At 40.2% G+C, this 25,923-nt stretch overlaps 2 protein-coding genes and 1 non-coding gene across 7 annotated transcripts in view; 2 read left to right on the top strand and 1 right to left on the bottom strand.

Annotated features, from left to right (window-relative positions):
* Nucleotides 1–10,216, top strand: part of Slc44a3 (solute carrier family 44 member 3) — a 75,943-nt gene extending 65,727 nt beyond the window's left edge. For 2 of the 5 annotated variants that reach the window (XM_047517690.1, XM_047517676.1), the window contains 3 exons: nucleotides 5,758–5,895; nucleotides 8,189–8,425; nucleotides 9,711–10,215. In XM_047517690.1, the coding sequence (XP_047373646.1) occupies nucleotides 5,758–5,895; nucleotides 8,189–8,425; nucleotides 9,711–9,815 (480 nt within the window). In that variant the 3' untranslated portion in view covers nucleotides 9,816–10,215. Of the gene's footprint in view, nucleotides 1–784; nucleotides 908–5,757; nucleotides 5,896–8,188; nucleotides 8,426–9,710 lie in introns of all 5 variants that reach the window. The other 3 variants (XM_047517661.1, XM_047517670.1, XM_047517683.1) reach the window with 3 other exon arrangements.
* Trnaa-cgc (transfer RNA alanine (anticodon CGC)) lies at nucleotides 10,028–10,101 on the top strand. The gene has a single exon. It is a non-coding gene; the product is annotated as a tRNA-Ala (tRNA).
* A 1,253-nt stretch (nucleotides 10,217–11,469) lies between the features above and the next one.
* Nucleotides 11,470–25,923, bottom strand: part of Cnn3 (calponin 3) — a 28,510-nt gene continuing 14,056 nt past the window's right edge. The window contains exons 2-7 of the mRNA XM_047519555.1: nucleotides 18,037–18,158; nucleotides 17,764–17,830; nucleotides 16,443–16,580; nucleotides 15,956–16,072; nucleotides 13,824–13,970; nucleotides 11,470–12,575 (exon numbers count right to left, since the gene is read on the bottom strand). Coding sequence (XP_047375511.1) covers nucleotides 12,234–12,575; nucleotides 13,824–13,970; nucleotides 15,956–16,072; nucleotides 16,443–16,580; nucleotides 17,764–17,830; nucleotides 18,037–18,158 — 933 coding nt within the window. The 3' untranslated portion in view covers nucleotides 11,470–12,233. The remainder of the gene's footprint in view (nucleotides 12,576–13,823; nucleotides 13,971–15,955; nucleotides 16,073–16,442; nucleotides 16,581–17,763; nucleotides 17,831–18,036; nucleotides 18,159–25,923) is intronic.

The following is a 25,923-nucleotide window of genomic DNA, read 5'->3' as shown; positions in this document are numbered from 1 at the left end:
ATGAGAATAGTAGTACTCATGTGATCATTTTACTCAACTGTGGTGACCAGAGAAAATCAAATAAGGCGATAATAGGAAGGGTGCCTGGTTCACTAAAAAGCACTTTACGAACACGAAGCATCTTTAACATAGGACTTTAGAGCTGGCAGACAACTTTGACAAGCCATCAGACAGTGTACCCAAGAAGTGGCAGACTTACTGGAGGCCACTCAGTAAGTCTTTGAAGGCAACAGGATTGGAACCCAGTCTTTTTCCACCAAACCATCCTGCCTTGTTTTTTGCTTTTTGTACCAGTACATCTCATGAGAGCACCCCTTTATTATTCTGAACCTTTTGGAAGGAGAAGCACAAAGTATAGCCCAAAGTCTTTCTGGGATGGGCCCAGATGAATCAGGCCCACTTAGAGTAACCATGGTACCACACCAGTTGCATGCGTGTGACCAGGGTCATGCGCTAGCCTCTCTGTGCTTTTATTTCCCCAATTACCTATTGGCTGGGGTTGTTAAGAGGATTAAATGAGTTAATGCCTTCAGGCAGACACAGCCTAGATGCTCGTAGATGATATATATTCACACAATCACCATTTATTTACATATAGAAGTTGCACACCAACCTAGTGACTGAGAAAAACGTTAAAGTCCACAGATACAAACCAGGAAGTTTCTGTCAGGTCTGTGCCAGGCCATTTAGAACATATGGCAAGGCATCTCCTAAGGTAGGGGTCTTGGGGAGCCAGACTCCTGAGGAAGAACTACAGTAACTAATGCTTCTGTTTTCTCCCCAGGTAAGAGCTGATTGTCTCTGGGCCTGGCCTTTGGCTCATGACTGCTACTGGGGCCAGAGTGCTCAGTGGACGTATGATCACAAATTTATCATAACTCCTCAGAGCCCTGTGGGTATTATGGAGGTACTTAGGGGTTCCCAAGGCTTGAGTGAGAATGAGCCTGGGGAGGCTGTGAAATCACGACATGTATATGTTTTTCTTCTGTTTCTGTCCACAGTCCCTGAGTCATGACTCCCATAACCCTTGTTATTTCCTTAGTGCCGTCGGGGCACTTCGGCCTCCAAAGCAGGCCTCACAAAGCAGTCTAAACCATCTCCTGCCCTCCTTTTACCTACTCCTTTTTCTTCCCAAGGCAGGCATCGAAACTCTGACCTCAAAATTTCTGACCTATTTTGTTTGATAGTAGATGATAAGACCCCTCTGTTGGGGCTCAGATAGGAAGTATCCCCCAAAAACTCATGTGTGAGAAAATGCAAGAATGTTCTGAGATGAAATGATTATATGACGAGAGCTGTAAACCAATCAGCAGATGATTGTGCTGATTAGATTGGTAACTGTAGGCAGGTGGAGTGTGGCTAAAGGAAGTAGGTCACCCGGGACATGCCTTTGGAACTTTCCTCCACGGGGCCCTTCCCCCATGATTCCTGCCTCACCCTGAGCCCAGAGCAATGGAGCCAGTCCTCTATGGACTGAAGCCTCTGAAACTGTGAGCCCCCAGTAAACTCTTCTTCCTCTGAGTTGTTCTTTTCTGTCACAGCAATGCAAAAGCTAATTAAAACATTCCCATTTCAGAAAAGGGTCCTGCCCCATACTTAGGGAGAAATGCTGAAGACTGAACAGGCAGGCTTGCTGGGCTTTCCTGCCCTATCTACTAGCATTAGATCATACCCTTTGTGTTCACGTTTCAATCATGCCTTTGCAATGCAGTTCCCATAAAAACCCAAAAGGGCAGAGTTTGGAAAACTTCCAGATGGTTCCTGGAGGGTGGGTGTGCCCTGAGAGGGCGTGGAAACTCCATACCCCTTTTCCCAGACCTTACCTTCTGCATCTCTTTGTCTGTATCCTTTTTTAATACCCTGTATAATAAACTTGTGAATGTAGTGTTTCCCTGAGTTCTGTGAGCCACAATTAATTTGATTCCAAATTAATTGGACCCAAAGAGGTGGTTGTGTTATGAGAATCCCACCTGATAGCCAGTTGGTCAGAGACACAGGTAAAACAACCTGGGGCTGGTGAATGGCATCTGAAGTGCGCTAGGAGAAAAGGCTTGTGGGATTGAGTCCTCAACCTGTGACTCACAGAAGATGGTGACGAGGGACGTTCCCAGGGCAGCCTGGGAGAGCTTCCAGAAGCACAGGGTAAAAATCATGAGTCCAAAACTTCTTGTTGCTCCCTCACTACATAAGGAGACCTTTCAGCCCCCCTGCACTGAGGTGTGGCTCGTGACTCTTCCAGATCCATTTCCCATTGCCCTCTTCTGCTGCACCTCACAGTGCCCGACAGGTGCGTTCACATTCACATGCACACCTGTCTCACTTGCTGGCTCCTGATGCTGCCTCACTCCCCACCAGAGACAGCCAACACCAGGACCAGCTCCGGTGCCACATCCATGAAATCCCCCCAATCCCTCCCCATGCCCTACTTCCCCTCACCCCCAGCTTGTGGTGCTACTTCTTGCTGCTCTCGCCTTTGTCCTTCTCTGCAGCTTGGGACAGTCCCAAGTGGACAGTTTATGAAAGTCTGAGATCTGTTGGCCTGGACTCAGAGAAGTCTTAATTCCAGGCAAGGGAATGAGAATAGGGACCTCAATACTGTCATGGTGTGACATTGTCAAGTTTTAATAGCTTTCAATGTCAAGACACAGAAATATCCATGTTTTGTTGTTTTGATTTGGGGTACTAGGGATTGAACCCAGGGGTGTTCTACCACTGAGCTACTTCCCCAGCCCTTTTTATCCTTTTATTTTGAGACCCGATCTCACAAAGTTGCCCAGGCTGGACTTGAACTTGCAATCCTCCTGGGTAGCTGGGATCACAGACATGTGCCACCACGCCAGGCTATCACCTGTTCTGAGATGCTGAAGAAAGATACCCACTGAATTGTGTGTGGTAATACATTGGAAGCCAGAGATCACTATCGCCCCTTGCTTCCTTGCTCAAAGATGAGCCTTGGGGGTCTCCTGGTTAACTTTCATCACCAATACCGTGTGCTTGCAAGTCCTCACCACAGCCAGTTCCTCCCAGACACTGTCAGGCTCTGCAGATGATCCTCTTGCATGAACCCCTGGGTCTATATCCCAGGCACATACAAACACTCAGAACAGACCTACGATATGGAAAGAGCTCTGTCCCTCTTCCAGCTGCCTGACAAGGAAGCAGCTTCTCCTTGGAGTAAGTATGAATTAGCTAATGCTGAGCTGGCAGAAATATTCAGGCCATATCCTGCCTTGAGTGAGCCTTCCCTCCTCTACCTATTCATCCAGACATTAATTCTAGGTCTCTCTGTGGCACTCAGGGTTGAATCCTGTGTTAAAATGCTGGTGGTGTAGTAACTGCAGGAAGGCACATATAATTTCCCCATCAGAGTGGCTTTAATATCCTCTTTCAGAGGCACATGAGACATTAAAGGAAAGATAAATGGTTATGGGTCCCCAAAAATCTGTGGAGTCAACACATGCACGAGAAAGTACCACTTTAACCTTTAATCATGTTAGCCAAGGAGCAAAATCTATTTTTATTGCTTATAAGCAATGGTACTAAATTGATTATAAGGCCGTGGGCTCCAGGAAAAGGAAGCTCCCACAAAAACTGCACCCCCCCCCCCACACACAGGACTCAGGAAGTACACTGAGAACCTCAGTTCAGAGAGGGAACGTGAGGGGGTGGACAGGCTGGGGACAGAGCCAGAGAAAAAAGAGAGGAGGCAAGAGGCTTGTGGCACGGTGACCACACTGGCACTACCATCCTGGATCCCACGAGTGTGAGGGACGAAAGCCTGAGGATAAAGAAATCCAGGCCTTCCCACACCTCCCCAGGGGCTCAGGGAGTTGCTCTGTGTCCCTGTTGTAGATGAGGTCATCTCTGGTGAGCGCATTTGGTAATTACAGCCTTTATCGCTCGCTTTCCATTGCCGGGTGCTTTGCTGAAGGCTTTATAGGGAGCATATATGTCCTTTAATCCTCCCAGTCCCTTTGCAGGAGGTGCTCTCCCTCCCTTTATAGACCAGGAAAAGGAGGTCTCAGCGAGGTTGACTCACTGGCCCCAGACCAGTAGCTCCTCACTGGTGGAACTGGGCTTGAAACCCAGAGACAGTCTGGCTACAGAGCCTGTGCTTACCTCACCCACCAAGCTTTTAATAGCATTTTGGCCTAATGAAATCTGGTAGTGTAATGCCCAAAAGGTTAGAATAATAATAATAATAATAATAAACTTCTCTGTCTCACTGATTCAATAGGAATCTGAGGAAAATGCCCTTGATCTTTCTTGGTTTCCAATCTGTAAAAGAATGAATATGCCACTCTTACCTGCAGACCCCACTGTGTGTGTGCACATGCATGTGTGTTGCTATTGTTATTGTTGTTGTTTCTTTTGCAGTACTGAGGATTGAACCCAGGGCCTCACACGTGCTAGGCAAGCTCCTTACACTGAACTACATCCCCGGTCCTTTTCATTTGATTTTGAGTCAGGGTCTCACTATGTTGCCCAAGCTGTCCTGGAACTTGGGATTCTCCTGCCTCAGCCTCCAGAGTAGCTGGAATTACAGGCAAGTACCACCACTCCTGGTGTTTTGAGGATTAATGAATGGGCTATCAGGACTTGAGGAATCTTGGACGGTTGAAGATGTTTAATTAAATCATGTATGCAGCTGGACATGGTGGTGCACACCTGAAATTCCAGCAACTCGAAGCCGAGGCAGGAGGATTCCCAAGTTCCAGGACAGTCTGGGCAACTTGGGTCGGGAATTGGTCACTAGCCTTTGGCCTTTGAGAACCAAACATTCTTCTCTACTTGCTGCAGTGAAGAGGGAATTTGGTAAATTGGGGCAGTTAGTTCTATTTCCTTCATCCATACTAGTTATACCTCTCCCATCTCCTCTTCACTTTTTTCTCATTCCAATCTGCACCATTGGAGGCTGGAAAACAGCAGTGAACTCCAAAATGTTTTCCTTACAAGGTTCTGGAAGAGGGTTCCAAAGTGTTGATTTGTAAATTATGGGATAAAAAAATGTTCACGATTTATCCATGCCAAAAGAACTGACAGCCACTTAGGCAGGTGTAGTATCCTAGTGTGTTTTCCCAGGAAAGTTATAATTCTTATTGTGAACTGCAGTACCAAGTAGCATTTTGAAAGATTAAGAGAAAATGATTGGGGCACGGGGGTTAAAATGATAGTAGAATGAATCAGACATTATTTCCCTATGTGCATATATGATTACAATACCTGTGTAACTCTACATCATGTACAACCAGATGAATGAGAAGTTATACTCCATTCATGTATAATGTGTCAAAATGCATTCTACTGTCATGTATGACTAATTAGAACAAATAAAAAAGATATTATAAAAGAGAAAATGGTATCGAAATTAAATGTAGTCATAAGGGGAAGGAATTGTGGAAAATGGCCCCATAAATCTTCTTCTGAAACCTAAACTTTCTGTCCTGCCTTCACACTGTGCTGTGCCCTGATTTATGCTTTATCAGTTGTTTCCATGTTTGTCATGGGACCTTCAACCCACCATATGGACTGTATGTATTTATCTTTTCCGTTTACTGCTACTAAAAGAAAATATTTTTGAACATAATCAGAAATTGAAAGTGACTTGGAAAATGAACTTATTTGTTAGGGGTAAAGATAATGGGTTTATGGTCGCCATCTTTCTGTACTTTGCCCATATTCTGTACTATCATTCTACTGTCTTTACAACAACAGTTTAATGAACCATTATATTTTAACTATTGTCTTTTGTTTCAGAATGCTTATACTGCAACTGCCATTAATGGGACAGATTTTTGTACATCAGCGAAAGATGCACTCAAAATCGCATCCAAGAATTCAAGTCATTTTGCACCCATTAACTACTTTGGAGACTTCATGATTTTTCTAGGAAAGGTGAGATATCTTGACTAAGTAAAGAAACATGAAATTCAAAAAATTGTTATGCAGCAATTTGAAAGGAAATGAATGTCTTATGTACTTGCTATAATGCTGTGCTTCATTATCTCATTTAATCCTCAATCTGCAAGGCACCCCTCTTTTGCAGATGATGAAACTAAGGATCCCACAATTGGTACAGCCAGAATTTTAATTCTATTCTTACTTTTTTACCTGTGACGGATTGTCTCTATCATTCTGATTCCCACTTTTTCAATTCTACAAGGAAAATGCTACTGACTTCAGCAAATAAGTATGTTTTGTGGGTTTGTTGTAAAAATACAGAAATAAGGGGGTTAAGGGAATAACTCAGTTGGTAGATGCCTAGTATGCACAAGGCCCTGGGTTCAATTCTCAGTACCACAAAAAAAAATTGTTTCAATGAAATGTACATTATTTAATAGCAATAATTCTATAAGTAAGGTAAATTGTTAATATCCTAAGCGCAGCCAAAGTTACATGTCTGTTGTCATCTGAATTTTTTAAGAAGGAATTTTATATAGTCTTGTGGAGTAAAGGAACATCTTAGCGCTCCAACATTTTATGGTGTAAAGGACAGAATGGAGCCCTGAGCTTGGACACTGAACTTCAGTTTTCCTATCTATCACATAATTATACCCATGCTCTGGGTTTTCCGGAATAGTCACAGAAATAATTATGAAAATGGCATAACAACCCTGCCCCCACTGCTTGACCAATGCTTCGTTAGATTTTTCTGTGCAGCACAGTATGTCTCTTTCCATGTAATTTTCACTCACTGGGTCTAGTTCTAGTTGCCTGAATTCACTTCCTCTTGACTGCAGTTCAGATTCTTGACTACAACCTGCCTGGTTCTTTCCAGCCCAAGCTAAGCTCTCTAGTTTGCACATCTTCCAACCATTCCCTCCACATGTGACATGAATTCCTGTTTTCAGCAGTGCCCACAAGTGAACATGGTCTTGGTCACCAGTTGTGACCTGGCCAGTGCCCAATATGGGGACTATGCTCTTCATTTAAGATTTTGTCCTTGCTGTGTATTTGGTGTATGTCTTTGTTATGTTACCATCATAGTTACCTGTTGGTAACCAGTTGTAACATGCTTGGCTTTCACAGGGGTGTTAATTGCATTTATATTTAAAGCTCAGCAAGGCCCCAGAGATCTTTCATGTGACAATAGCAATAGAAGCACAGAATAATTATGCCTTTCAAATCAGCCAAAGTACAATGAACTCTGTAGTTGGATTGAATCCAGAAGCACTCTACTGATGAGCTATATCCCCAGCCCTTTTTATTTTGAGAAAGGTCCTCATTAAGTTGACAAGGCTGGCCTCAAACTTGAGATCCTCCTGCCTCAGCCTCCCAAGTAGCTGGGATTACAGGCATATGCTACCACACTTGACCTTATAGTACTTAATGGATAATACTGTTTATATTATTAGTGTGGTAGGATTGTGGATGATATAGTTTCTATAACTACTTCCAAAAATTTTTGGAATGAGGTTTCATCATTTTTAATAGACTCATTTTATTTTAGATTAGAATTCGTTTTCTTATATTTTCTGTAAGAAACATACGACTGATGAGCTTTTAATAAATATGAGATAACCAGTGATTCTTTGGGGTTTTTTGTTTTGCCATGCCGATCAAATCCAGGGACTTGCTTACAATTCTTTGTTTTTAGTGAAGTAGCATTCAGACATCCTTGATCATCTTTACAGACATCCAGGGGCAACAGGACCCTAGATGGACTCTTACATCAGTTAAGGAATTAAGTACACCATGACCTATAATTATATGCCTGGAAATATAGTAATTGCATATCATAAAAGTCTGAAATAATCCTATTCTCTCTCCATTTTAATACCTAGAGGGTAAAACTAATAACTTATTACAGTGTACCCACTCATTGCACTGTTTAAAAATTGTGTTTATAAAAAAGCTCTCAAGTTGAAATGCTTATTGTGATATTAAGTGAAAAAACAGAATAAAAATTTTGAGATATTGTTATATCTGCATAAAGATTAGGCCTGGACAGAATGCCCATGTATTTATCTTCCTACCTACTCCAATTAACGATTTTGTTTTAATCATAGCTTTCATTTTTTTCTATTTCATTCTGCCAAATTTTCTGCCACCTCTTTATTAGCAGGGCACATCTGAATACAAATCATACACACAAAAATGATTACTTGTAACTGACAAAAAAAAAATCATTACTAAAATATTCTAACCAACCAATTTGTAATTTTCAACAAACTCTCATTTTGGACAGGTGTTGGTGGTGTGTTTCACTGTTTTTGGAGGACTGATGGCATTTAACTATAACCGTGTGCTCCAGGTGTGGACAATCCCTCTGTTATTGGTCACCTTTTTTGCCTACTTAGTTGCTCATAGTTTTTTATCTGTGTTTGAAACTGTGCTGGATGCACTCTTCCTATGTTTTGCTGTTGATCTGGAAACAAATGATGGATCCTCAGAAAAGCCCTACTTAATGGACCAAGATTTTTTGGTAAGTGAACATTTCATTTTGTGTCGCAATCTCCATCCTCACAATCTCCAAAGGCTCACACACAAAGGAGGCTCATTGAGCCTCAGTTCTCTCCTGAGGGCTCTGTGGGCTTCTGCCACCACATGGCCTATATGTCCAGAGTGAGATTTGGGCTCAGCTTTCCAAGGTTGAACCACCTCCCTTACTGAACACTTCTCCCTAGAGAAAAGTAAGTCTGATGACAATTAACACTGATCATATAGGTTCCTCAGTAGAAGCAGCACCTTGGGACCCTGGGTAGAAGGTGTTCTAGATGCAGTTGTAGTCCCAGTACCTTTCCTGCTAATGGCTTGGACTGGCCTCTTGGACAGTCTGGGAAGTTTAGCAGATTGTTTTCTAAAGCAGCTGTGTATCCCCCAATGTCACTCATACCCACTGCACTTTAGGGAGAGCAGGCTCCACTGTAGACTAACTGCCTTCTGTGCCAATATTGACAGATCTGCAGCCCTCGGGCACTTTATTAACCAAGGCACACCCTCTGCTCACCTCCCCCTCCCATGCTGCTTGTATCTGGAAATAGCAGGCAGCTGTTTCCAACAGCTCTTCACTACAGTTGTTGCTGGTTCACCTTATCCTGTGTAGACAGAGATGTTTAACAACTGAACATCTCATCCTTTTGTTGTCAAGGTCATGTGACATTTTAATAATTTTCTTTCCTTCTGTTGACATTAAACTTAGGCATTAAAGCCCTGTTAGCTTTCAATGGTGTTCAAAGCACTCAGTTCTACAGGCATTGAAGTTTAACAAGCACTTCTGTAGTTTTATAATTAACCTCAATTCTAATCCACATAAAATTTTTTCTTGTTTGACTTATTTGTATGTACTCTAAAGGGAATGCTTCTGATGATGGTATAAGGCTAGCTTTGTCTTCTTTCCCTAATTTATACTGTTCCAGTTAAACATTCACTTTGAGCCAGGCACAGTGTCGCCCGTAGCACCTAGAAACTCGAAAGAGAGGCTGAGGCAGCAGGATCAGAAGTTTTGAGGCCAGCCTCAGCCAACTCAGAGGGCCCATCTCAAAAATCAAATAAGGGTGGGGATGTGGTTCAGTGGTAAGAGTTCACCTGGGTTGGATCCCTAGTATGGGGGTGGGGGATTACTTTGAAATCTACCCCTAAAATATTTTAATTCAACAGAGAAAACTTTAAGGATTCAGTTCTCCCAAATTTTATGGTCAAGAACCCTAGAAAATGGTTACCAACAATGCAGATTCATCACTGGTCTTATTCATTCTTTTGTTTTTCAGAGTTTTGTGAAAAGGATCAACAGAGTTAACACTGCAAGGGGTCAGGGAGACAAGGACTCGGCAAGGACTGAAGAAGGAACAGAACTCAGGCCCATTGGGAGATAGCAGCCCAGCAGACATTTGTACCTGGAGGAAGTGACCTTCAGAACTGGTTACTGACAAAATAAAGTTAAGATAGACCTTGTTCTTCCTCATTATTTTTGCTATTGTTTTATCACATTACAATACTGTAACCATAAGTTATAGTCTTTTTCATACCATCTAGGATGGAAAAAATGTTTTTATAATGCATCAATTTAAAAAACAGAATACGGAGCTGGGGATATAGCTCAGTTGGTAGAGTGTTTGCCTCGCAAGCACAAGGCCCTGGGTTCAATCCCCAGTACCGCAAAAAATAAATAAATAAATTGTTATAAATACGTGAAATAAATAATTTATAAATATGTGAACACCATCTGAGTTTATGAGGGCATACCCATAAATAAATCTCTTTAAAAACTGAATGTTGGTAGAAATCTCTGGAATGTTGCTCTTATACAGGTCGGGTCCTTCCCCTACTCATCTAATCCTGGAAATATGTTAAATATATTTACTTCCCAAAGTTTGAACTCTAACTGGAATGGGCAAACACAGAAGACAGGCAGAAGTTTAACCAGATATAACTTAGCTGGTTAAAAGCATGAGGTACTTTTACAGATTAGCACATATTCTGGAGAAGCAGTTTTCAACCACAGTCCCACCTGAGAATTGCCTGAAGGAAGATTTTTGAGCCACTGAGACCTGCACCCCACCTGAGATTTAGATGGGACTAAGGGAGAACTTTTCCTTTTTAAAGCTTTAAACAAATTGGGACATTTAACATGTTGACCAGCAGCTTCATTTGTTACATGACTGGGTAAAATTAATCACCCTCCTAAGAGGAGGTTCAATCTGATTTACTTGGCAGGGCAGGTAGGAAGATGTAAGGCTTCTTTCCCTTCCTTAAGTGCCTCTTCGAAGATGACAATAAACAGCCTGACAGCTCAGGTCTACATTAAATGCAAATTTCTTGTTGTTGTTAGCATTGAGTTAATTTATTTAAAGTCTCCTTTATGAAAGGGATTTGCAGAGCAGTTTCTCAGAAACATTAAACTCAGTCATTAAGAATTACAAGCAAGTAAACTTCAGTTTTATGGATTCATCAAAACATGTCCTTCTTATTTGCCTTAGCAAAAAATAGGTGTCTTTTGCCCCAAAGCCTAATAGCAAATTCTACCAGGCTGGGACAGTGTCAGAAAGTGTGAGTTACCAATTTCCTTCAGTGATTGTATCCTTGTCATTTTGACACTTAGCTGTTGTTTGACGTTCTCTCTGTCATGACAGAAGGTTTAGGTTTTATTATAAATCCTTGGTTATTATCAAACAACACATCCTGTTTCTGACCCAGAATGTTTCTTATTCTTTACAATATAATAAAATACCCACCCTGCTCCCACCATAATTTTCTGAAGATGATTTTAAGATTATTCCAAGTTGAATTTAAGATGAAATCACAGTGAAATCAACAAGGTCAGATAATTCCTGGCTGTCATTCACTATGTGCAATGGGGAAATCCCTTTATTTTTCTAAGCCTCATTCTCCTTAAGCATAGAGGGCAATGTTTTGTGGATTAAATAATGTTAAAGTACCTTATCACAGCAGCTGGGAGAAAATATTTTTCCCCCTAATTTGACTCTATCTGGAAGCTAATCAGAAAATAATCAGCCTGTGGTTCATATGAATGTTCAAAAAAAATATTTATTTATAAAAAATACAATGGGATAAGTTTATGCTGAGAAATGCAGCAATAAATATAGTTGGAGAAAACAGAGCAACTCTACATTGATACATTGGCACAAATGAAGATTTTGCAACCGCACCACCCAGACCTAAATGTCTGCAGGCCGTTTTTTTACATGCTCCTTTAGAAACACCACTCTGAAAAGATCTTGTCAGCTTAAGGAAGAGAATGAGTACACATATAATCACAAATGCACACTGATCATGACTTTATTTAAAAATTAGCAAACAATACTGTAGAAACAATGATATGTAAATTTCTAAAATGCTGCATCTTAGATTTAGTTGGCAAAGACCACATTTAGCAATAAGCATGAACTTAGTCTTCCATGTAGAAACCAGATACATTAAACTGTAAAAAAAAAAAAAAAAAAAAAAATTCCATATTGTTTGAAAATACAGTAAGATTGTAAAAATGCATAGATCTTTAATAAAAGAACTGGCTGTACAAGAGTACTCCCCTTTCACAGTATTCCTTTTTACTTCATATGCAAGTTATTGGTTATGCTGTAGGATTTAATTGTTACAGCACTAAAAGGCAACTATTTAGGGAAGAGGCAGAAAAAGGAATGTATGTAAGGCAAGTTTTTTAGGTACAATAAGCATAATAGTGTTTTAGGAAGACAAGATAAAAATTACTCAAGGCTAGCTTGGTTCTCACTGAATAAAAACAATGGACTAAATACTGAACTCCTCCATTGGATCTAGTAATCAATGCCTTGGTCGCCATACTGGTAATCTCTGGGGTAGTCATCTTGGTACTCGCCATGGTACTCATCTGGGTATTCTGCCTGATAATCACTATCACTGATTTCCGACCCATTTGTTCCTGTGCCTTGGCTTCCATTGTGAATGACAGGTTCTGTGGGAGCAGCACAGTATTTGGGATCATATACTTGCCGCCCAAGCCCATACACACTCATGCCTTTCTGGGAAGCAACTTTGTTGGTACCCATCTGTAGAGAAATTGTCGAGTTGTCCACTGGCTGTAATGTCAGCTTTTGATCATAGATGTCTCTTCTGGTACCTGGTGCTAACATCCCCGCCTGGAAGCAGAACATAGTATTAAAAGTTGGAATGGCAGCTAAAATCTACTCTTCTTAATATTTCGTAAATTATGAAATTTACTTTCATTTGCTTCAGGGCTAAACCTAGGTTGCCAAAATATTCTGAAGCCAAATCACTTTTATTGTCATATTCACTACCTTAGAAGCAAGCTTAGACTGTCCTTTGAATCCTTGCTCTACTATAAAATTGCTATTGGCCTCAACTAAGTTTACTTACGTTCAGTTTTAGGTTTCTTATCTGCAATGGAAACAAGACTACCTACTCTGGATCTAGGAGAGGATAAGACATACAGAATATAAAAGTAAAAGCATAATGCTGGCACACTTCAAAGTCACATTTGAATGCCTGTTATGACACACCCTGTCCAGCTTAACAATTTTTAGCACTTACAATTCATTCAGCAAAAACTATGCTTCTGCAGACCTTGAGGACTTCTATCTCTTCAAAACGCTCTGAATCATAGAAAAACCAAGCACTTCAGAACAGCTCACCCCCATCTTTCTCAGGATAATGTACCTCGTACCTCAGTTTCCCATTTAGGTTAAGCACACACTTTCAGATGTAAAGTGGGCAAAAAAGCAAACTTGAGTTGTAGCAATGAAAAAATGCAATGGGACATGTTCTGTCTAGGGCAAGTAAATCTCATCGTGGGGTCACTGAGAGAGGGTTTTGTTGCTTGTGGAACCATTTGATGTGCTGGTAATCCATTTTTAACAAGGAAGTATTTTATCTCGAATGTGGGGTTAGAACTTTGGTGTTTTCACCATGCTGCATTCCCATCTATTATTGAAGAACTACTTCATTACTTTTTTAGGAACTATTTAGCATTTCATAGGAATGATAGTTAAATAGCTCCTAGAAGAAGATCAGGTAATTTTACCTACCAACTTAAAAGGGACCTTTTAAAAACAAAACAAAAGACCAGCATTTAAATGTGCAATCCTTTACATGGATTTTGGAGCAAGAACACTAATAAACATATCTTTTTCTTTTCTGGTTAGGTAGTAAGGTTGTCTCTTCTAAGCGCCAACAAAACCCACAAACCACGCCACACTTTCTTTGTTGTTATAAAAGCCCTTTATGCCGCTTTCCCAGCAAAATCTACTTACACTCTAAACATACTATACAAAAAATACCTACTTTGAACTTGTAGTTCATAAGGCAAATGTTCATTTAAAATGGCCCTTTTGTACTCTTTACTATAAGTATTAAAAGTCATTGCTTACCTGGCTGGCTCCTTTGTTGGTGCCCATCTGCAGACTGATTGTGGTCTGGTCAAAAGGTTTGTCAGTTTGCATTTTTGGATCATAAAGGTGCCTCCTAGTCCCATAGGCTGTCATGCCTGCCTGACTGGCACATTTGTTGGTTCCCATCTTTTAAATTAAAAATACAATTGGCATTAATTACAGAAGTCAATGATATGAACACAAAACTCTGTGGTACTAAAAAGATGGAAGGTGGACGGGGGTGGAGATCAGTGATAGGAGTGCAAACTTAACATGCACAGTACTGAGTTCAATCCCGAGCACACACGCAAAGGAAACGGGTACAACTGATGAGCTCTTGAGCCTAGTCTCTGGTCAACTAGATACAAACGCTCCTTTATGCTTTTGCAAATAAATTTCAAATTATAATTTTAAAAAGAAATGTTTTCAAAAAATTCACAGTATCTAGAACCTCACAGTATAATTAACCATACATAAACTTGCACAAATGAACAGATTTGGAAGGATACACAAGATATTAAAGTGACAGAATGATAAATTCCCCTATTCTCTGTAGTACAGATAACCAAATTAAGGGGTATCTGCTTCAGTCACAGAAGCAGACAAAAGGCCAGGCAGTATGACTCCCTACTTTAGCTATGGTTTACATAAAACATGAAGACAAATACCAGCTATTGTCTCTGGGAGCTAACCAGGTTTTTAAACTTCAAGTTTAAAAATTGCCAACATTTTCATGGGAAAGGATCACATTTTATTCTTTCAACTCTCATATGCTAGCCAGAGCAGGATAGGGGCAGAATGAGGAATCCTATCCTACCTCAACCAAGTTCAGAGGAACAATAATTAACTTCTCTCCACAGAACTATATGGCTTCAGGACCAACCAGTACACCCTGTTTTACTGGCTGGCAACAAGTTTCTACTATTGTTTTTGTTTTGTTTTTTGTTTCTGTTTTTCCTTATAAATAATGCTGAATAAAGAAAATTTTTATTACTGAAAGTAAAACCCATTCATTAGAAAAGATTCAGAAAACATATTAGCAAAAAGAGGGGAAAAAGGGCTGGGGATCTAGCTCAGTTGGTAGAGTGCTTGCCTTGCAAGTACAAGGCCCTGGGTTCAATCCCCAGCACTGCAAAAAAAAAAAAAAAAGCGGGGTGGGGTGGGGTGGGGGGGGGTGGGGTGGGGTGGGGTGGGGGGAATCATTGTAATACTACTATCCAGACATTTGCTGTAATTTTTGAATGCCTTGTAGCTTTTCTTGGGGGAGGGGGGGCTCTGTGTGTATATCTATAGCAATGCATACAAATAAACACACACATTTACATATAAAAATATGCATGTGCACTTTTTACTTGAAAAAAGTCACACTGATCATAGAATTTTAAAACCTAATTTCTTTAACTTAACCTGTCAAACATGAGTATATTTTCACATTAAAAGGTTCTTTATGGAGTTATAATTTAACCAACTATTATATTATTTAGAAATTCAGGTTTCTAATTTCCCACCACTTATACAATTATGTACTTTATAAAACTAATCCACCTGACATAGATTCAGTCAAGCAAAGGGCAGTGCATTCAGCAGGTATGAGAGAGTGGAGCCCATGGTATTAAGCACTGATGTTTCTGTGACACTCAAGGGGACAATGTGAAGAGAAAAAAGACATCTTAACCAAATATTTACCCAAAATTAAACCAACAACAGGACTTAGTTGCTGTATGCTTTACTAGTGTAAATAAATGACTCTGGCATTAAGGTTTTGTAAAATGCTTCATTTGGTTGATAATATTTAGGAATTTTTTTTTTTTAAATATTTAGGAATTTAGAAAGTACATTTTCTTTCTTTTTTTTTTTTTTACATTTTCTTAAAAATAATAATATGATCAGGAAAAAAAAAATTCATTTCCTGGAGATACAATTGTCAAGTCAGGTGACATAACTAAACTTTCTTTAAAAACCATCATCATCTCATAGGTTTTAAAGAGATATAAATTGTATAAACCACATATCCATCCCAGAAATCCACATTATAGTACTTCTATCTGCTTTACTTATGAGAGATTTAACTTTTGCATGGCAAGGATTAACGACATTGAATAAGTACTGAAAAGCAACACCACTTCACTTACCTGCAAACCAATCACACTCTGGCCAGCCTTTAATTTCCCTTCATCAAAACGCCTTGTTTGTTTTTCTGCATACTTAACTCCAATGTCAATGGATGTATGGAATCCTTTTGTTTTAGCCTAGACAGAGATACACATACTAAGAAGCAACATTCAGCTATTCCACTGGCAGAGTTTTACAGAAATGATATGTTTTACACTTTATAAGAAATGATATTTCCACAGACACAGGCTTCATTATGTGAGACCAAACTGGAGGTAAGAAACATATAAGGCTATTCGGATCCACTGTCCCCTCTGATATATGAGAGCTCTAATTAACCTATCTAGTACAAGGCAGCTAATGTCAGCAGCCTTCCAAAAAGCCAACAGTTACAGAAGAGACGGCCCCCTCCCCACCTGGTCTGAGCCCCCATGGGAGAACAATGATGCAATTCGTCACCGATATATGGGGGATTCTTTTTTAAACGAGTCATGGACATGTACATACCAGACCTGCTAGAGCCACCAGTGTAGTCTGAACCTGGGTCATGTTTCCATTCTCAAAAAGATCATTTGCTTCAAAAATGTCATGTGGCTTCATACCATATGCCTGAATAGCTTTAATAAAGTTGCCAATATTCTCCAACTACAAAGAAAGAAAGATATCATTTAGAACTAAATGTTAACATTTTAAGAATTCTATTTTTGCCAGGTACAATAGCTCACTCCTATAATCCCAGCTACTCAGGATGCTGAGGCAGGAGGATCACAAGTTCAAGGTCAGCCTGGGCAACTGAGCAAGACCCTGTCTTGAAATAAATTAAAATGGTTGGGAATATAACTCATTGGTACAGCACTTGCCTAGCATGCACATGGTCCTGTGTTCAGTATCTAGCACCTCAAAAAAAAGTCTATGACTAGTTACAAGATGCCAGAAAGAAAGCTACTTGGCAAGGATTCTTTACCACGTACATATTAAGCATAGCTTTCTTTCTGGAAAAGGTGTAATAGGATGGTTTAATAATCTTAAGAAGTGAGTTTTTTTCAGTCTTCTAATGGCAAAATCTTCCTTATGTATTTTTAAGACTTCTGTGTAAAAGCTATCCAGGACTGGATTTTCCTTGTCAAAAATGACATACTGTCAGGTGTGGTGGCACATGCCTATCCCAGTGGCTAGGGAGGCTGAGGACCTAAGCAACTTAGTGAGACCCTGTCTCAAAATAAAAATTTAAAAAGGGCTAAGGATGTGGCTCAGTTGTTAAGCGCCCCTAGATTCCATCCCTGGTACTCCCCCCTCCCCCAAATTACATACTTACATTAATAAAGAATTCATTATGTAAATTCATTACAATTATAATTTCAAAATAAATTTATGGTTACTAATTGCTTATTCTCTCATCTCAAAACATATACACAGATCAAATAAATGTCTAATGTTACATGTACATTCATGAGCTGACATCATGTCTGACACACTATTCAATCAGTAGTTGTTATGTTAAATGCCTTACTTTCTCCTTCACTTATTCTTAAGGTCTAGACTGTATTTCTCAGTGTATGTTGTGTCAAATTCTTTCTAAAAGCAAACACATTGAATATAGGAAATCTTCTAGGCTAAACATCTACTGATAATAAATAGAACCAATTCAAAAAGTAATTATGGAAACACTTATTTAAATTGCATAAATAAATAAATACAGGCATGTGCATAAATTTCTGCTAACATCTATTTTAAAACTGTAATAAAAAAATAATTTAAAAAAACCTGAAATTTTCCTCCACATAAAGAGAAACCAACTAGGACCAGAGAGTACTGGTTTGGCTGTTACCTGAGGCCAATTTAATGAGGACTCGTTGACCTTCTTCACGGAGCCTGGCTGTAGCTTGTTTATAAGTCTAGAAATAAAAATATAAGAAACACCCTATTTACTGGTCACACAAAAACAAGGACTGGAATATTACGCTGGCTCCCTTAATATCAGTAAAGCAAAAGCATTAAACACATTTGTAGAATAACAAGGTTTGACACCCTGGACCAGGAAGCAGGGTCAGACAGAAGCCCACAGAAAGGACCTGAAGGGACTCCCGGAGATCTAACTTACTCGCAAAGTATGATGCCGTCCTTTAGGCCCAGTTGAAAGTTGGTGCCAATGCTCATGCCTGTCACCTCTTCTATCCAATTGCGAAGATCCTCTTCTGCCTGGTGATCATACTTGGAAGCAATCTGAAATACATGTTAACTAGCTTCAGAGCAACGTCTCTACAATATCACAAACTGCTAACTCACAATGTGCTCTGCTTTCGTTCATTATCCACCAAGACCACATCTGTGACAAGTAGTAAATTACACTCTAAATAGAGTTCACTGGTGAACTTAATCAGCAGATACAGCTTTAGTAACTAAGCACAAATTTTGGGTGAATACAGTGTAATACAAAATTTTGAAGAGCAAGCACATAGAAGCTGGGGCTGAGAACCAGAAAAAGATCCATGAAGACAAGACAGTCCCATTCAAGATACAGGGCAAATGACAAAAGTGACAAGGATTTAATAGTGTGGTACAATACGGCATCTGCCATGACTTAAACTTTAAAGATTAAGTCATTAATCATCATATTCCAAAAAAAGAAAAAAAGATGGGAGAGGATTCTGATGCATGCAGCTATTTTACACAGCAACTCAAGCTGGCCGATGCATATCATTCTAATCATTGTGTTGCTTGGAAAGTACTGGTGTATGCCTTCCATTCAACCAAATACATGCTACACATGCCACACACAATTTCCTCAGTACAAACTGTACTTATGATGACACTTAAATTCTGTTCGTATAGTTAGTCCTTATCCTATTAGACTCCTCACAGGAAGGCAAAGAACTTAATTCATTTTTGGTACCCAGCACTGTGCCCTGACACTCAAACATTTATTAAAACTAAAGAAAATTGGTTAACTTCTTACAATAAAGGCAACTTATGAACACAGACACTACCCTATTATTACACATGCTAAAACTACCGGCTAAACACAGGTTTTCAAAGATCCCTTCATAATAAGAAGACCACAAACCAGGCAGTGGTGAACACCTGTAACCCCAGCAGCTGAGAAGGCTGAGTCAGGAGGATCACAAGTTCAAAACCAGCCTCACAACAGTGAGGCATTAAGCAACTCAGTGAGACCCTGCCTCTACATAAAATACAAATAGAAAGAAAAAAAAAAAGGCTAGGGATCTGGTTCAGTGGTTGAGTGCCCCTAAGTCCAATCCCCAGTACCAAAAAAAAAAAAAAGAAGAAGAAGAAGAAGACCACAGAACTCAAATGTTTTAAAATAATTTTTTATTGAAACTCACACGCTCAAATCCTTGTCCTAGAGTATTAAGGAGGCTAGTCAATGAGTTGGGCACAAGGAAACATTTGTCTCCATTCAGCACAGGCAAAATTGCCAACTACATATGCATAGATAGGTGAAGCCCAGGGGACAGAGTTCATGAGCTTGGGAGTCAATTGCAGCATTGTTGGAAATGGAAATGAAGAGAAGAAATGTTTGCTGTCCATAAAACATAATTAGGTTGAATTACTGAAAGAAATGGCATCATGACATTTGGTCACGAGGAGGTCCTTCCAGCCCCAGTCTAACCAGTCATGCAAAAACTGAAGGAAATGTTTAGGCTCCTAATGCCAGAGCGCAGGACTGCAGGCGGCATTCGGGTCCTTTCCAAATATGAGAATCATGGTCAGCAGGAGAAAGACAAACATGTAAGCTGGTGGCCAACTCGCCTTCAAGTCCCCAACAGTGAAAACCAGCATTGAATCTTAAAAGCAAACTGTCATACTTGATTACAGTCCCTTTTCATGTTGCCACGGTCATGATAGCCTTTTATAATTTCCAAGATAGGAAAAACAGTCTGTTTCTCAGGTCACACAAGTGGAAGTGTCATGTCATCTTCTTGCAGGCTCACTATATGCCTGAGCCTCGACAGACCCTTGGAATATAATTAGGCTACACCTGAGGTTTTCAGTGACCCTCTCCCCAAACTGCACCACCAAGATGAGGCTCTACTCTGAGATAGAAAATGACTTTACTTATCAATGTCATTAAGAGAGCCAGTTTTTATTCCCTACACAACTCACTCCACCAAATAAGAGAAATGACTCTACAATATAATAAATAAACTATCGATTTACTTAACCAGCAGTACAAAAGGAAACCCAACACGTTTGTATTTTCCTTTTCTTTTTTGCAGTACTGGGGATTAAACCCAGGGCTTTTCGCAAATAGGTAAGGGCTCTACCTCTGAGCTATATTCCCAGTCCTTTCTATTTTTTGAGACACAGTTTCGCTAAATTGCCCAACCTGGTCTCAATCTTTTGATCCTCCTGCCTCAACCTCCTGAGTAGTTGGGCTTACAGGCATGTTTCACCATGCCCAGTGAGTTTATGTTTTCATACTAATATAATTAACACTGCAATTTGCATGAATCAGATATTCCCTGGAAGTTAATTTATAAAACAGTGCTCAGGCACAATGTAAAGCCACCTCATGTGTGACAAGATTCCTGCCCCCTCGTACCCTCAATCCCTGAAAAACACTTGTATTTTTAATTTTGTGCTAGTTTGGGTTAAACTGACTTCTGGATGGGGGATCAGGAAAGAGGAGAGAGGGATGATTTTGCCATAGATGTTCCTTGTCTCTGGTAAAGAGGAAGCAATCACAGATAAATATTCTTGGATAATTTATCTCCAATATATCAAACAAACCCATTTATGTATGGTATCTTTAGAAAATGGAGTAAATATTAAATTGTAGACAAATTCTTAATTCTTGATTATATTTTCACACTGGAGTGTTGTTCTAGGTGGAGAAAAAAAACTCTCCATATAAACAGGAGGTACAGACAGAAGGGGACAGGCAAAGATGAGAAGAAGCAGCCAGCACTCTTTAAGCACTAGCTACAGAAGGCAAACTGATTGTGAGTTGATTTATTTGAATAGTGAAGGAAGGCACTCTCAACTAGAAGATGTATTTCAATAGAAAGACATAACACGGTAGGGTGAAGAGTTCTGCCTTGACTCCAGCTGCCTTTGCCGTGAGCCAAATTTGTCTAACTTTGGATCCAGTTCCTGGCTAAACGACAGGAAGGCTTAACTCAATGAGTGCACCAAGTCCCTTCCTACTCTAGCTATCCACACAATTTGGTCAATCACCAAAAATTATGAGGAGCCATGCATAGTGGCACATGACTATAATCCCAGCAGCTTGGGAGGCTGCAGCAGGGGGATTGCAAGTTCAAAGCCAGCCTCAGCAATTTAGCAAGGCCCTAAGCAACTTGGTGAGACTCTGCCTCTAAACAGAACGTAACTAGGCACTGGGGGTGTAGCTCAGTGGTTAAGCACCGCTGGGTTCAATCCCCAGTAACTAAAAAGAAAAAAATTTTTGTGTGTGAAGGAATATGCTGTTCATTTTTTAAATGTAGAGAGCATTTAAAGCTCTCTACATGTAGAAAGCATGTGTTAATTTTTTTATGATGATGGTTCATATACCAAATAAATTATCTCCCCTGAAAAAAAAATGTATAAGAGCATATTTATGTTCCCTTTGTTTAAAATGCGTCCAACAGATTTGGTGCCATGCCCCAAACCACAAAGTGATTACAGACCTGACTCCTAGATCCCAGTGAGAAATTTTCATCTTCCCTTCACAGTTCTCTCCAAGGGACTGATGATATAGAAAAATCAAGTTCTGGAGTCAAAGGGACCTGGTTCACATCCCAGTCTTAACAATGACGGGCTGGAGTGGAGCTCTGGCAAGTGATCCTGACTCTGACACTAGGTACAACAGCATATGCACAGAAGCGATTCCTAAGTACACACATGCAGAGCTCAAGGCCACACCTGATAAACTAAAAAGCAAAACTGGGAATGCATCAGGGTCATAGTACTTTGGTTTTGACTCACAGTTTTCCTTTAACTAAAGGAGCAACAAAGATTTTTTTTCACCCAAATACCACTGACCTTTTTCTAGTAAGTGGAGATTCCTGAAGTCAAGTCAGCTAAATACTCCTGTCTATTAAAATCAAGGCAATAAGAAGGTAAGCCATGAGTCGGGAATGAGGGCACACACTTTTAATTCCAGCTACATAGGAAGCCTGAGGCAGGAGGATCACAATTTCAGTGCCAACCTGGGCACTGAGTGAGACCCCATCTCAAAATAAAAAGAGCTAGGGATGTAACTAGGTGGTACAGCACTACCTACCACATGGGAGGCCCTGTGTTCAATTCCCAGTATTCGAGTGGAAAAAAGGTAAGCTTTGGCTAATAAAATTTATTCACTAGTTTCATCTGAAAGACTTTAGTTTCTGAAGATAGGGCAGAAAATGATGATATTTTCTTCCTTGTAACAACAACAAAAAGGTTAACTTTAACAATCTTATACTCACTCACGGAAATTTCACTCTCGTTTTTGGAAAGGGAAAAAAAGTCACTCTTCAGAGATGTTTAGTTTATTTCCATTATTCTTCTTCAAGATTTATTTTACTTAATGTTCTAAAGCTTTCTCAGACTTCCGGCCTCGTCCTGTCAAGTCCACAGCAGCCCCTCTGTTTATATGCCCACTCTTCCTCACAAGGTCTCCACAGAGGTGCCTCTCGACCGTGTCAAAGTGTGCTGCACAGGCGCTGAAGCTTCCTCACTGAAGCTCACCAACCTCCTCTTATCAAATACCCTCAAGAGCAAGAAGATAAAAACCAAGGGAAAGGCCTCAGAGCACTGGATGGGTTGACCATCCTCCCCGTCATTCAGTGCTGGCTGGTTCTGTTCTCGCTCCTCTGCAGTGTCAACTGTCCTTCCGCTTTTTCCAGAGACTTCAGGGGGTTCAGGGCTCATCCCAAGGGGCTTCTGGTTTGGGCTCTGCCCTCCTCTCCTTCAGGATGGCACCAGTTTGGAGTCACACTTCAATTCAAATGCAAATCAGTCCTTTCTGGTTGTCTGCACCTTCTTTAATCCTCACTTAATCTTTAAGAGCTCTAAAATAACATTAGTTTTAAAGAAAATTAAACGCACGTAAGTATGTAGAGCAACCATTCAACAAGCTTAGCTTCAGGATGACACTGTTCTCAAAGGAGGCCCCAAACTAGTTCTTGTAGATGGTGAAAAATATCTTAGATTTCATAAAAGCTTAGCACTGTCCAAAGCTCAACCCTACTCAACAAAATCTTATTTCTTTGAGTTAAATCTGGCAGGGCTGGGAGGCAACTGGGAAAAAGATCTAAATTATAAATTACTCTTGGGGCCAGTGATAATGAAAACAAGGGTGAGAAACACTAAGAATTAAAACATACTAGTCACTCTTCACTTGGTATCTTTCGGTCAAGTCTTCTGGACCATGAATATTTTCTACAGCTCATTACATATAAAACAGCTCTAGCATAAGATCCTCTTCAAAAACACAAGCCCTGAGGGCCTGCACTTCCTGACAGTAGAAAGAGGCACCAGATCCCATAAAAGCCTTCTGGTTGCTAAGAGACAGCCAAGCTCTTCCTGGCACTGAAGGGCTTTGACAAGTTTCCCTCTCAGAATCCTCAAAAAGGGAGACAGACTAAAGAGAGAAACTAAGTTTCAAAAATATCTCAACAACTGACCTGAAAGCAGGACTCTTACACTGCTTTTTAGTTCTTAGTGTAAGTAGAAAGCATTCAATGAAAATACCAAAAAGATGGGGGTACACCTGACATAAGGCAAGGTGATGATTCTCACCTGAGGGCCCCACTCACACCCAGGCACATTCCAGAGTGGACTGAAAAACTAACACTACTTGCTTTTTAACCCCATATATCCACCTCAGGGGACACTCCAGGACCCCCCCCCCCCCCCCGCCCCAGACACCTAAATCCCTGGATGCTGAGGTCCTTTAAAAGGGCACAGTCTTTACACATAAACTATGCATATCCTGTATATGTAAATCATCTCTAGATTACTATAGAACTTAACATAATGCAAATGCTATGCTCATTTGGCATACTGTATCGTTTCGCAAACAAGGAAAAAAAGGTATGTACATGTTTTGTATACACACAATCTTTTTCCTAAGATTTTGGATCTATGCTTAGTTGCATTCATAGATGAAGAGCCCATGGATAGGGAGGGTCAACCTGTATATTCCTTCTCACTGTAGATTCTTATCACAGAGCTTCTTAAAATCTGGAAGCAGGCAATTCCAGGTTATTGTCTCTCATGATTATAATATGGTCTCCCAAGACTCCCAAATCTCATGAGGGAGTCTGGTTTGGAGCCAGGAGCATGAGCCAGCATTATCCCATTTACTTTCTGAGTAAAATTACGTTCAATGTCAGCATCTCTTTCCAATGTTTCCTAGATTCTTGAACTTCTTTCTCCACTACTAATTCTTTCTGCCCTTCATTCAAATGGCTAGTACATTCAAGGCATGGTTCAAAGGCAAGGTTCCTCCTGCCCTGAAAGCTTCCATTTTAGTAAAGAGATAAATAAGGTATATTAAAGAAATATGAAAAAATAAAGATATTTCAAATAAAGGGAGAAGAGAATTTATTTTATTTCAAATAAATGGGAGCTAGAATAGGAACAATCTCAAAATAGGAAACAAATAGATTTCCACCTCAATATCAGATTCCCTTCCCTTCCTTGTTATTATCATTTGTCATTCTCAATGTAAGGACAAAAGACAGGCTTTAACATTTCTTGCCTACCTTAAATCTCTCCTACAAAAGATCCTATAAACATGTAAATACCTTTGCTTTGGGAGAGCAGGGGATGTGGTCTTGCTAACTTGCCCAGGCTGCCCTGGAACTTGAACTCAATTCTCTTGCCTCAGCCTTCAGAGTAGCTGGGATTATAGGCACATGTCATGCCACCAGGCCCTTTGAAATTTTAAAGTATTCTCATGGGGGCTACAAGAGAATAAAGATCACATGTGTTGAAGTCAAACTTCAAAAATCTGTGTTCCCAATTCCAGTGAGACCAAAGTCACCCTATTTCTCCTGGGTGGTCTCCATCCCTTCACCACTATAGGTAAAGGAGCCTATCCCAGCACCTGAGGTATCTCAGAATTAACACCTTCCACTTACATTAGCTTGAGTACAGAGGTACAAAGCTTTCTATTAACCAAATCCCACTACAACCAGTTCACTTTATTGTCTACAATAAAACAGAAAGCTCCTCAGCAGACGAGCTCAGCTGGGATGCTGCTCTTCTCCACTGTGTAGTCCCACAGCCGTTATGCATGCTCCTGCCTGCTTCTCTGTTTTTGCTTGAACTCTCTTCTCAACTTAGACTCTCCCCCACCTCAGTGCTGGTGATAGAACCTAGGGCTTTGCCCATGCTCAGTAAGCCTTTTGCCACTGAATTACACCCCCAACCCCTCTACTTAGAATGTCTTTGCATCCCAAATTCTCAATTTTAAAAGATCATTGCTCATGAAAAGGGTGAACTCTTTTTAAAAAGCAGTTTTAAATCTTATAGGGAGTGAGAGTTGGAATTCTAGAGGAATATCACTTATATTTGGGACAATGTCAGGAGAGACAGCATATGCATTCCTCAAGGTCACTACAGAATCCTAGTTATTCTCTAGTATGAACATGCTAAAGATATTCAAAAGTCATGGAAAATCACGCTTGTGGCACGTAAACAAGAGTGAAGTCTATGAGCCAACTTAGAGTCAGGCCTTTCCCTCAAAGATACAGCCATAACTTCAGTCAAGGTATCTGCATATGCACCAGCATGATTATGTTTCTCTAAATATGTACAGTCGGTGGATTAGTCAGCTTCCTGTCACTGTAACAAAATACTTGATAAATAACTCAGACGGAGGAAAGATTTATTTTGGTTCACAGTTTCACAGGTTCTAGTTCACAGTCACTAGGCTTTGCTGCCTTTGGGCCTGTGGCAAGGCAGAACACATTGATGGAAACACCTCGTGGTAGAAACTGCTCATCAGGAAGCAAGAGAGAGATGAAGGGGCCAG

Source organism: Sciurus carolinensis, chromosome 1 (genome assembly GCF_902686445.1).
Source record: "Sciurus carolinensis chromosome 1, mSciCar1.2, whole genome shotgun sequence".
In the NCBI taxonomy this organism is placed as follows: domain Eukaryota; kingdom Metazoa; phylum Chordata; class Mammalia; order Rodentia; family Sciuridae; genus Sciurus; species Sciurus carolinensis.
The sequence above is the reverse complement of the archived record's forward strand: the minus strand, read 5'-3'. Positions and strand labels throughout refer to the sequence as shown.